The sequence below is a fragment of the Branchiostoma floridae genome, chromosome 7 (assembly GCF_000003815.2).
Source record: "Branchiostoma floridae strain S238N-H82 chromosome 7, Bfl_VNyyK, whole genome shotgun sequence".
Taxonomy (NCBI): Eukaryota; Metazoa; Chordata; class Leptocardii; order Amphioxiformes; family Branchiostomatidae; genus Branchiostoma; species Branchiostoma floridae.
The window spans coordinates 11,046,148-11,058,224 of record NC_049985.1 but is presented as its reverse complement, the minus strand read 5'-3'; the positions used below and the strand labels follow the sequence as shown (position 1 = coordinate 11,058,224).

At 42.7% G+C, this 12,077-nt stretch overlaps 1 protein-coding gene across 1 annotated transcript in view; it reads right to left on the bottom strand.

The window, feature by feature from the left end:
* The window catches only part of LOC118420010, a 12,955-nt gene extending 1,540 nt beyond the window's left edge, over nt 1–11,415 (bottom strand). Inside the window, exons 1-20 of the mRNA XM_035826714.1 lie at nt 11,217–11,415; nt 10,150–10,322; nt 9,249–9,398; nt 8,914–9,058; nt 8,220–8,666; nt 7,241–7,405; nt 6,910–7,080; nt 6,447–6,617; nt 6,134–6,304; nt 5,791–5,841; nt 5,313–5,483; nt 4,947–5,117; nt 4,071–4,571; nt 3,665–3,854; nt 2,937–3,129; nt 2,657–2,828; nt 2,454–2,548; nt 1,905–2,030; nt 1,384–1,557; nt 830–955 (exon numbers count right to left, since the gene is read on the bottom strand). Coding sequence (XP_035682607.1) covers nt 830–955; nt 1,384–1,557; nt 1,905–2,030; nt 2,454–2,548; nt 2,657–2,828; nt 2,937–3,129; nt 3,665–3,854; nt 4,071–4,571; nt 4,947–5,117; nt 5,313–5,483; nt 5,791–5,841; nt 6,134–6,304; nt 6,447–6,617; nt 6,910–7,080; nt 7,241–7,405; nt 8,220–8,666; nt 8,914–9,058; nt 9,249–9,398; nt 10,150–10,322; nt 11,217–11,415 — 3,762 coding nt within the window. The remainder of the gene's footprint in view (nt 1–829; nt 956–1,383; nt 1,558–1,904; nt 2,031–2,453; nt 2,549–2,656; nt 2,829–2,936; nt 3,130–3,664; nt 3,855–4,070; nt 4,572–4,946; nt 5,118–5,312; nt 5,484–5,790; nt 5,842–6,133; nt 6,305–6,446; nt 6,618–6,909; nt 7,081–7,240; nt 7,406–8,219; nt 8,667–8,913; nt 9,059–9,248; nt 9,399–10,149; nt 10,323–11,216) is intronic.
* Between the last annotated feature and the right edge of the window lie 662 nt (nt 11,416–12,077).

Genomic DNA, 12,077 nt, shown 5'->3' with positions numbered 1-12,077 from the left:
TCATGTCGAGACTCAGGTACATGCAATAAAGGGAATACAAGGGACCCAACCCTCCTTGTCTGAAATAAGTTCAACTATCTTATTGCCATGTACTTACGTTAATATTAATACTAAGGATGGAGTTATGTATCAAATTCGTGTACTTATATCATTCTGAAACTGCATTGTGTGATTTATATCAATCAACTTCTAAAATATCATGTAAACCCGTTTTTTTTGGGGGGGGGCGAAATCGCTAAAGGGGGGCGAGGTAGGGGGGCGAGATCACTAACCGGGGAGGGCGAAATCGCTAGTGATTTCGCCCCGGGGGGGCGAGATCGCATGATATCAGATCGTACCTGAATGAGATATTGCATACCTTGGACTAATTGATACCGGTCTTAATTTGAAGATAAGGCAAAATACACTTACCTGTCATAAGAAATGACGCCGTCTCCTCCAGTCTTTCAGGACCGACATCTTTATTATCGGGTGTTTCAAGAAATTCTGACATCTGCAACACAGTTTGAGCAGCTCTCTCCTGAAACAAATGTCTGCCTTTAGTGTGTGTATTCTGTACTTCCTAGAGGATCTTTTCTATGCTAAATGTGGGCGGTATGTAAACTGTCAAACCTGTACAAATGATCGTCTCTGCGGTAGGACTAAATGATCAAGGCCCCTGTCTTGAAAACAATTTTTCATTGATCTAGGCATCACCAATTCTGTCTATAGTGATAGTGAATTCCTTTCACTGAATTTTCTCCAGGTCACTCAAGTGGTCACGATGGACAAGTTTGACCGTACATACGCGTACTATAGATGACTTTAAGTTGTTTGTGTAAACACGAACCTGAGAGTCTGGAGTAACCTGTTCCTCCGACGCTGTTGCCTGGCCCAAGGCACTTGACACCTGATCGATGTTTTCCAGGCTTTGAACAGGGATTGTCGCCAGCGAATCAATGAGCCCGTCACGTGCCTGAGAAGTATACAAAATAAGGCGAGAGCTTAAAACCTAAAGCAAAGCAATAAATTTTCTAGACAATGAAAAAAATTATCATTTTGGTTGCTTCATTAATGCAAAGCTATTTGCTGTATCGTAAATTACGTAGCAGTCAAGTTTCCGTTAATGCTAAGTGCTAATAGGCTACATTTGACTCTGCTAACACCCCACACCAGGCAACACTGACAGTAATTTTCAGGCAGATTTAGCAGTGGCATAAGATAGTATCAAAGCTTGCCAAGGAGTACTAGTATTGCCGGCCAAAGGGAGTCAGCTGGCAGATTCCCAGTGGACAGCTGATTCACTTTGCCCAGCTATACTCCTTGGCCAGCTATGATACTATCTTGTGCTCCTGGTAAATCTGCCCGATTAGCAAAACAGCACAAAGGCATTCTTCAGGGTACCGTTGAAAGTACATCGTTGCTGTAGGAGGATGTGTTCGCTGCGTTGAGAACAGAACTAAGACTGTTGGTGAGCTGCAGGAGGGCGCGGCTGTCCCCAGTATCACGGAGGTTGTCCAAAGTTTCGTTGAGGCTGCTCAGCACCGCTTCCGTCTCTTCCACATTTGGGGGATGGACCTTTCAGCAAAAATATGGATTAACATATTTTTGTAATTTGGCGCTAGTGAGATGCATATTTGTCCATAAAAACACTGTGATCATCGTAAGTCAAGTTCAAGTCGAGCTTCAAACATCATCAATCGACTTAGCTGGCTTGACTATCAACCATTCAGAAAATCATCCTGACGAAATTAAACTCAGTCCACTCTTCTGTGTTGAGTATTTTCCATATCGATAAACCCGAACCATGTGAGAAAGAACCTCCAAAAGAACTTGCCCTTGTATGCTTCACATTTGATCTTATTGTGCAGAATTAGCAAATCCACTAAGACTTGGAAGGAAAACTCTAAACATCACAACTTTACCTGCGCATTGATATTTCTGATGATTGTTGTTGCGCCCAAAGCATCCGACACGCGAACTTCTAACGTGATGTTGAAGTCGCGAAGTTCCTGTCCAGCTGGGAGCTGCTGAGGTGGAAATCGCCTGGTCTGCAGTAAAACCAGAAACATCATTAACTGTATAAAATCATATTTCAAACTGTATAAAATCATATTTCAAAATAACACTCATCCTACATCGTCTAATCCACTAAAGTCACACTAAAACAACTAGACTTTGCAAAACACACTACATAGCTACTATTGACGATAAAGCGTCACATGGCGGAAACTACTGGAGAACTCAGGTCGAACTGTTTCCAAATACAAAAATACTAAAGTAGGGGGCTAGGGTCTACGTTATAAGATTAGCTCAGATCAGTTGCGATGTGCATCAAGAATATACTAGTACTCTGTAGATATATCCAAATAGATGCATGTGGCGAATGAGTAAAATAGAGCTGGCCAACGTAACTAAGGGATGGATATATATAGTCATTACAGTCTGCGCAACATGAGAAGATGGTAATGTACCGTTCCCGTGTGGAGTAAGGTGTAGGCGGTGTCGTCACTTCTTTCGTTGTTAAAGTAAAGACTGTAGGTCAGAGGTTGGTCATCATCATGGACTCCTGAGGAAGATAAAAGAAATCAATCCCAATTATGCATGCTACTAATATAAAATACTTTAAACGATCCTTTTTATTGAAATTAGCTCATTTGAGAGGGGGGTGATTTACCTTCGCACCAAATGTCAAACGGCGTTATTGTTGAAACACCTGACAAAGGGTTGACCACACATGCTCCAACAGTAGGGGGTTTGTTGACGCTGAGACTGTATTCAGAGAAACCAATTCCCCAAGGTTCGACATTGGACGTCACGTCTACCCTGAAGGTGTAGTTTTCTCCTGCCTAGAATACACAAAGGTGATTCAATCCGTTAGCTAAACTGATTATTAACGTACTAAGTAAATGAAATAAAACCAAATATGTTAATGATGACATGTAGAAGTAAAGTACCTCAAAAATGTTGCTGCGAACCACTAGGTTCTGTGACGCGTTTCCGGTTGTCGTATCAAAGTCCCAATCAATGCCTTTTTCTCCCTTCAGAGTCCACTGATATGCAGTGCTTGCTGTTGGACAGTTGTCGCATTGGGTCAGGAGAACTAGCCTCTCGGATGGACTGGCTTTGGCCTCGCAGTTTGCATCACACCTAAGGAATAAAAGATAAGTATCTTCTGACTCCATCCATCCATCATTAGGTATCAATGTAATATCTACACTCAGTAACATAAAAAAGACACTTAAGAACTGAGAGAGACGCACTTCACTCTTGCTAGATATCCAGACTTGATTATTCACGACATTTATTTAGCCCTGAATAGTACTAGTATTTTATTGTGAATAATTGTGAGGGGTGTTATCACATTTTTCTCTGGTAGACACAACGTTAGTCTGAGACCGATTTATTGTGTCTATTCGTGAAAAAATGAGATAGCACCCCTCTATCACATTAATTTACTAGTAAGAGGTAAAAGATAACGTCTATCAGTGAAAAAAATGAGATAGCACACCTCTATCACATTAATTTACAAGTATGAGGTAATAGATAACGTCTATGGATGAGAAATGTGATAGCACCCCTCTATCACATTAATTCACTAGTCTATTTTTTGTACTAAATATCTTCTTACCTCAAAAGAACTATCCTGCTTTTAGACAATAAGAAGACAAACATCGCGTCTTACCTAATGGCGATGTTGAGGACAGTTCCGTTTTGTAAGGTGACTGACTGTGAGGTTTGTGATGAGCCCCTCCCGTCAAGGCTGACCTCAACCGTGAATATCAAGATGTCGGAATCATCAGGAAATGACTCGGCCTGAAGTTCATACACGGCGCTTTCTCCGCCATCTGGGAATATATCGATGCATGCCGTCCCTACAAAACAAGTTATTTAATAGCAATCACATTTTTGTGTTACAATTGGTACTTTGAACACCGTTCTACAAAAGATACCGATGCAACATACAACACCGCTCTAAAGATGCCGATCATGAGGTCCAATGTACACGATCTTGCGATAAGTTATAAATTGATATTTTGAACATTTAGTTTCACAGAAACAGCAATGTTCTTCAAGAGGCAGAAACTTACCACGAAGCGTTTCACAGATCCACTGAATAGTGAAATTCCGGTAATCGTCGATGTACTCATCCGGATCATAGGACTGTGTTGCGTCCAGTATCAGAACCCCCTGCCGACTGACAGACTTGGCAGAGCCACCAGCTATATGCGCCACTGGTGGAGATGGTGTAACAATAACCCACTGTCTTTGTACCTCTGACTTTTTGTTTCCAGTATTCGAGAAAAGCATGGTAGCGTTCAGCTCAACAATCGTGGAGCCGTAGCCTAAGGTGTTTCCTGGAATTGTGATGTCTTGCGAATCACGCACGACTTTGTTGGGAATGTCCAGTACCTGCACTACGTTCCCCATTGAGATATGTTGGAAAACGATCCATTGGTACGTAACGCGGTAGGTCTGATTGCAGATGACGTGGATGCGGCTCCGTATAGTGAAGGATGTACGCCGCGCGATCTTCACTGCTAAGGATTCACTGCTTCCTCCTCCAGAGAGACTGATGTCAGGGACGCAATCTGTTATTAAAACATCGATCACAGGAAAAATTAATGGAAAAACAGGTTAAGAAAAATTGACATCAGTTCCTGCCACAGGTGTGCACCGCAAATATGCTTACAGCTCAAGTGTCATACATTTATAAAAGACAGGCGTGTGGATGGCTTTCAGCACATTAGAAACATAATTTAGTTACTATGCAGACTAAAGTTATGGTGACAAAATATTTACTGGTGTGAAGCAAATAGTGTATTTTCATTTATCAATGTTTCTTTAATGTGCAAGGTTGCTGTTCACATGTCCGGGTAGTATTGACATTATAGTGGTCTTACCAGTGGCTGACCTGGAAGAATGTTAAAAGGCAAAAGTGTGACCGAGAAAAAGAAGCAACTGACCACCGCATGTTGGCTGTATGCCGGACCAGCTCTGGTTTGCCTGACACGTCCTGTTCACAGAAGCGATCAGTTCGTATCCGTCATCACAGGAAAATGTGACTTTGTCCCCGTAAAGATTACCCTCAGTCCTGCTGCCGTTGTTTGGAAATGGCAGCTCTGGGCAGGCTTTTCCTAAGAGAAAGCGAATGATTTGAATAAAATTTAGCAAAGAGACACTACGCGCAATTACTATAGGACAGAAACTAAATGATATCATATCAGTCCGTTATAATGACTATTTGCTGTAAACCTTGTTACCTTTTTTACTTTGAAAAAATAATTAAAAAATCGAAGACAAATTATCATAGGCAGTAAGAAGTAACCTACGGTTGCATGTCGGCTGTGTGCCGCTCCACGTCTGGTCCGACTGGCAGGTCCGTTCTTCATCACCACTGATCTCGTATCCAGGATCACAGTGATAAGTAACGACGTCCCCATAATAACTGCCACCGCTGGTGCTGCCATGTTCAACGGGTGGCAGCGGTGGGCAGGACGTTCCTGGAACATAGCAAGTTCGGTGTCACAATAGCAACTTCAGTGTCACAACTTTGCCAACAGCAAAAAGATATTCAAGAGTAAACGAACTCAGCACATCCTGTTGAAAAAGAGATAGAAAACGGATATTACAAATGATCTACTGTTACGACGATGCGAGAATGGTAAGAGGGTGAATATAAATGCTTACTGGAGCAATTGGGCTGTGTTCCGGACCAGCTCTGATTAGCCTGACACGTTCTGTTTTCAGAACCGATCAGTTCGTAGCCTTCATTACAGGAAAATGTGACTTTGTCTAAGTAGAGATGACCTTCGGTCCTGCTGCCGTTGTTTGGGACTGGCAGCTCTGGGCAGGCCGTTCCTAACAGAAAGCGTAAGATCAGAATTACCTTTAGCAAGTAAAGGTTTTGCGCTAGTACTATGCTACAGAGTCAAAGACACCAAGAACTGTTTGTCATGAACCAGTTATTGTCATATCATTACCACAAGAAATAAGAAGTAACCTACGGCTGCTGTGAGCCACTCCACGTCTGGTCTGACTGGCAGGTTCGTTCTTCATCACCAAATTTTAACGTCTTCACTTTGAAAATATCTACAAACTCCACGAAACTTTATCATAGAAAATACGAAAACACATGTATGAAGTAACCTACGGCTGCATGTCGGCTGTGTGCCGCTCCACGTCTGGTCCGACTGGCAGGTTCGTTCTTCATCACCACTGATCTCGTATCCAGGGTCACAGTGATAAGTAAAGACGTCTCCATAATAACTGCCACCGCTGGTGCTGCCGTGTTCTACAGCCATCAGAGGTGCGCAGGACGTTCCTTGGACATATAGCAGTTCGGTGTTACAAACTTTACAACAGCAAAGATATAGAAAACGAAACACAAAACAATCTGTCAACCTCTAAAGACAATTGAGAATTGACCACAGCATAAGCTTGCTACAATTGGAGTAAATACTTACGAGAACAATTAGGCTGTGTTCCCGACCAGCTCTGGTTAGCCTGGCACGTTCTGTTTTCAGATCCGATCAGTTCGTAGCCTTCATTACAGAAAAATGTGACTTTGTCTAAGTAGAGATGACCGCTAGTCCTACTGCCGTTGTTTGGGACTGGCAGCACTGGGCAGGCCGTTCCTTACAGAAAGCGTAAGATCAAAATTACTTTTAGCAAGTAAAGGATTTGCGCTAGTACTATGCTACAGAGTCAAAGACACCAAGAACTGTTTGTCATGAACCAGTTGTTGTCATATCATTACCACAAGAAATAAGAAGTAACCTACGGCTGCTGTGAGCCGCTCCACGTCTGGTCTGACTGGCAGATTCGTTCTTCATCACCAAATTTTAACGTCTTCACTTTGAAAATATCTACAAACTCCACGAAACTTTATCATAGAAAATACGAAAACACATGTATGAAGTAACCTACGGTTGCATGTCGGCTGTGTGCCGCTCCACGTCTGGTCCGACTGGCAGGTCCGTTCTTCATCACCACTGATCTCGTATCCAGGATCACAGTGATAAGTAACGACGTCCCCATAATAACTGCCACCGCTGGTGCTGCCATGTCCAACAGGTGGCAGCGGTGGGCAGGACGTTCCTAAAACATGCAAGTTCGGTGTCACAACTTTGACAACAGCAAAAAGATATTCAAGAGTGAACGAACTCAATACATTCTGTTGAAAAAGAGATAGAAAACGGATATTACAAATGATCTACTGTTACGACGATTCGAGAATGGTAAGAGGGTGAAGGCTTACTGGAGCAATTGGGCTGTGTTCCCGACCAGCTCTGGTTAGCCTGGCACGTTCTGTTTACAGAACCGATCAGTTCGTAGCCTTCATTACAGGAAAAGGTGACTTTGTCTCCGTACAGATGACCTTCGGTCCTGCTGCCGTTGTTTGGCACTGGTAGTATAGGGCAGGCTGTTCATAAGAGAAGGCAAAAGATTCAAATTGATTTTAGTACAAGATGACGCACAATAGCTATGACACAGAGACTGAAATATATAATGCCCATTCGTTACAATAGCTGTTTGTTGTAAAACTTGTTGACTTCTTCACTGAAAGATTGAAAACTCGATGAAACATTATAAAAGATAAGAAACAACGTATATAGCTACTAATGCATGTTCGCGCTAGTACAATGCAACAGAGATTGAAAGACATCAGGTCCTTGGTAGCTAGAACTGTTTGTCATATCACAGCTCTGGACACAGGACAGGCTCCTAACAGAAAGCGTAAGATTAATAGTGAGGATAGAGTTCTAGTAGTTAATAGCTACAGAGACATCATGTACGTCCGTTACAATTGATAGAAAGCGTATGATTGAAATCAATTCTAGTAAGGAAAGACTACGCGCAATTATTATAGTACACGTGGCATCTTTTCTATGTCAAAATTCTATACTGAAAAAAAGTGTATCGTGAGATTCACGGAGTATGCTATCGCAGGCACATCGTACGATGTATGTGACATGGGCTTTGCTTTGAAACAAATCTGAAAAGTCAGCGGTGGGTAAGGCGGTCTTGCAACATATTAGTTTGTTTATTCTCACTTGATAAATGGCTTGCTTTGGTCAATGTTGAGATATTCCGGTACATGTAGAAATGCAGGAATTGAACCAAGAAACAACTAGCTCTGTTTACTTTATTCAAAGGTGAAACCAAACGTTACAGTTACTTTACTGGAGCAGTCTAGGCTGTATGGCCGACCGAAAAGAAAAACAACTTCTCCTTACCTGAATAAATTCCGTAGAGGTTCAGTTCAGTGAGATATGGCTGCCAGCCCGAGTGGGTCTGAGTGACGACGAACCTCCAGTACCGCGCTGTTCCCTGGAACCCGCCGAACTCCTGGCTCTGATTCGTGCCTCCCTGCACGTTATCCACGGACACGACGTCCTCCCAGCTGTACGGACTCCCAACCTGCGACTTTTGTACCGTGAATGCTGCGATGTCATGGGTGGTGTCTCCGTAGCTGTTGACTGCGATGCGTGTCAGAGTTTGTGGCACTGTGAGGTCGAATGCGATGTACCAGTTGTTGTAGTTCTGACCCATACCCCCAGGGTTCCAGTAGGTTCCAGTGTCCCCATCCAAGGCCTTTGCGGCATCATACGTCACTCCATTGTCGACCCACGGTGTGCCGGCAGAGTCCACAACCCACGATGGATCCTGTGGCAACCTTACACCTAGAGAGGAGGACGCAAAATGTATGAGTGATACACGAGCACAACGAACTGATGGGGGTGGATGGGGGTTACATTGTTAAACTTATATAGCTGTATTGGGAAATGGAAAAATGAACCAACTGAATCCTCTAGCTATACAACAACTCCATATCCTAGAGGTAATACAACTACAAATGATTAGTGTAATAAAATCAATATTTTAGGCTATGTTGATTTAACAACTCTGAGATTTTCAACAGAAACTTACTGTTAATACCACAGCCTAAAATTTCCACTCTCATACTCATGTGACCGTGCCATGACTGTGGCAGAAAACGCACATAACGAGCGTTAGCGGGATTGTCCAGTAGGTTTGTTACAGCGGTGCTCCTGTCATTGTTGCCTGGAAACACCTAAACGGTAAAAAGATAATGAGTTATTTTTTTACTCTTTTGCATAATGAATTCAGCACTTCGCCACCATAGATAACAGAATCAACCAGTATCAATCTATAACAGATAACAGTTCTTCCTAGTAACGTTTGCAGGACATGTTTCATTATTTCTTTTTAGTTCACTTTAAAAAGAATTGTAAGTATGATACCTTTTCGGGGCCATCGTTGCCTGCATATGTCGTCCAGCTAATGCCATCAATACTGTACTGTAATTTGTAGGAGGTCACCCACTGGTCGGCATGATGCTGGCGACCCTGAATGATGGTTCCTGTGACACGATTTATTTCTCCTAAATCCACCTGTCAGCGAATACATACACATGTTTTTGGTTAAAGAATACATGTGAAATGTAAGAAAGGCAGACCCAAATAAACCTCAATGACGTATACTGCTCTATGAAGCGAGTCCACATTGTGCAGAGTAAAGTATTCTCAATGGTAACAGGTTGTTTCGAAACAATGTCAGTTCGCAACCGTCAGTTGGCAACAAGGCAAGGTATTTCACAAAAACGTACAAGTCGTTTCGCAACATTCGAATGTTATTGATTTTGATAGCCTAATAGAATTAGAAATCATATTCCTAACATAATTATACTCCTTCCACGTAAAAATCGTACCGGGTGCGAAAGACAACCCCGGCGGCAGAGGAAAATGGGGCCACATGAACCTAACTGCCCAAAGATTTTCATACGCCGGGCGGCACAGTTTCATACGCGACGAGCACAAGTAGGAGTATAATTAGGAATAGCTCAGAATACGATTCTAATACTATTAGGTTATCAAATGTTGCGAAACGACTTGTACCTTGTTGCGAAAAGAGTACCCTTGTTGCGAACTGATGGTTGCGAAATGACATTGTTGCGAAACAACCTGTAACCTTCTCAATGAAGAAAATATGTCAAAACCACCCCAGTGGTCATCAACATAGGATAAAGAAAAGATTACCTTCCAACAACATGGATGACATCGCCACCGATGAAGTTGCCAGAAAATAGCCGTATTACGAAGTGGCAGAATCCTGATTGTTAAATGTACCAAAATGTATGCCTACCTGCAACCATTCGCCGATGGTGTTAGTTAGGGCTGCCCAAGCACCTACACCATCGACTCCGTTTAGTCGTCCGCGGTAGGGCTCGTGACCATTTTCGTAGTTCCAGTAGGAAGAAGCAGTGATGCCGTCATCAGGTATGGCACCAGATTCCATTCCAAGCGGATCAGCGCAGACTGGAAGGGTGAGAAAAATTAGGTACTAACCAAAGGTCGACAACTAAGGGAAAACGTTTTTTTAGTTTATCACAGTTTGGCTGATACGAGACGGAGGTTCACCAGGCTTCCATCCGTGTGATTTGTAGTGAATCACCAACTCCAGACGGTAGGATTTGTACCATCACATACCGGTACCCGGCCACACCCCCTACTCTTTTTCGAAAGGTGTGGTGGGTTCTTTAACGTACGCCTCTGCCCAAAAGCCCCCATTTAAAGTCCTATCCGAGGGATGGCCCTATAAGAAGCTAGGTTACTCATTGCCATCTGAGTGAAGTGAGAAAATTCGTATAAAGTGCGTTTTCCACGGGCACAAGATCCTTTATTCAGATACCCTTGAGTCGGTGACATGGCAGGTTTCGAACCCAGGACCTCTTGGGCCTGAGCCAACGCTCCGCCGATTACGTCATGCAATCTCACTCAGGTGCACATGCACATTGACATGCAAATTACGCAAATTAGGGCTTAGTTTGAATACTTGATTAGAAAAATCTGTAATTCTACTGTTTTGCGTGATAGGAATTTCATACACTATTTATATTATTTCATATTATTCATGAATTTCATACACTATTCATATTATTTCATATTATTCATCAAAGGTGAAAAATCAACAGATACTAACTACGCACATGAGACAAATTTGCACAATTATTGTGAAATTGTCATAATTTTATAGTGGCAAATGCTTAGAACTATCTTTTTGTGACATGTATAACTTATTTATAATTAAAGTACAAAGACATCAGCCTTTAGTGACTATGCTTTGGATACGCACGCCTTTCAGTTAAGATTTCAAGTTTATGTGTATTCAATATCGATACATATTTTGTCATACACGGACCTTAAACTCACCTTTGCACACATCACGCGCCGCTACAATCTGTTCTTGAGTCATGACGTAGTTGTACAGCTGCAGACAGGCGATACGGCCTGAGAAGTACCGCCCATCTCCGCCCCTCACCGCCACCCGGACAGGGTACTGACTCGCAACTTCAGCAACCCCGATATGTCTTTCTCCGACGAGTTCGCCGTTGTTCCAGAGAGATGCCATCCTTATCGCACTGTCGTACGTTCCACCCACGTAGTTCCAAGCGTTCTGTTGCAGCACGTTCGCGCGGATGTCGTCTGAGTCCCCATCCGTCCTAACGCAGACATGAATACCATTCAATTCAGCGATGACAAGGTTTGCGTGTGTGAAAGTTTTTTTAGTTATTTATTATAATAGAATGTGCTGAAAACAGTAGGTCAAGGGTTATTGTGTGAAGATGTACTACTTAAAGTGAAATACCATTAAAGCCCCGGTCACAAGAATCGTACGATTGACTGCGATGGAGGTTTTATGCGCGGCATAAGCGCAGTACGTCGTAAGTCGGGGAAGAATCGGAAGCAATGGTTTAAATATATGAAGCCGTGGTCACAAGGATCGTAGTGCATCGTGCGATGAGGTCATTAGAGCGTATCTGCATCAATCGCAGGTAAATCATAGTAAATCGGGGAGCCTCCTATGACGAAAATAGAGCTGAAATGGATTTTGAACATGTTCAAAATTTCGCTATCGTCGTAAGATTTTATTTGCCCCCAAAGCAGACTTCATTACGGCAATTTTTGTCTACTGATGAGGTTTTAGATTTATGAATTTTTAGCATGTTGTGATGGTTTCAGTTTTCCCTGATAGTATCGATATTGACGAAAAGGGAAAATATATCAGTCGCA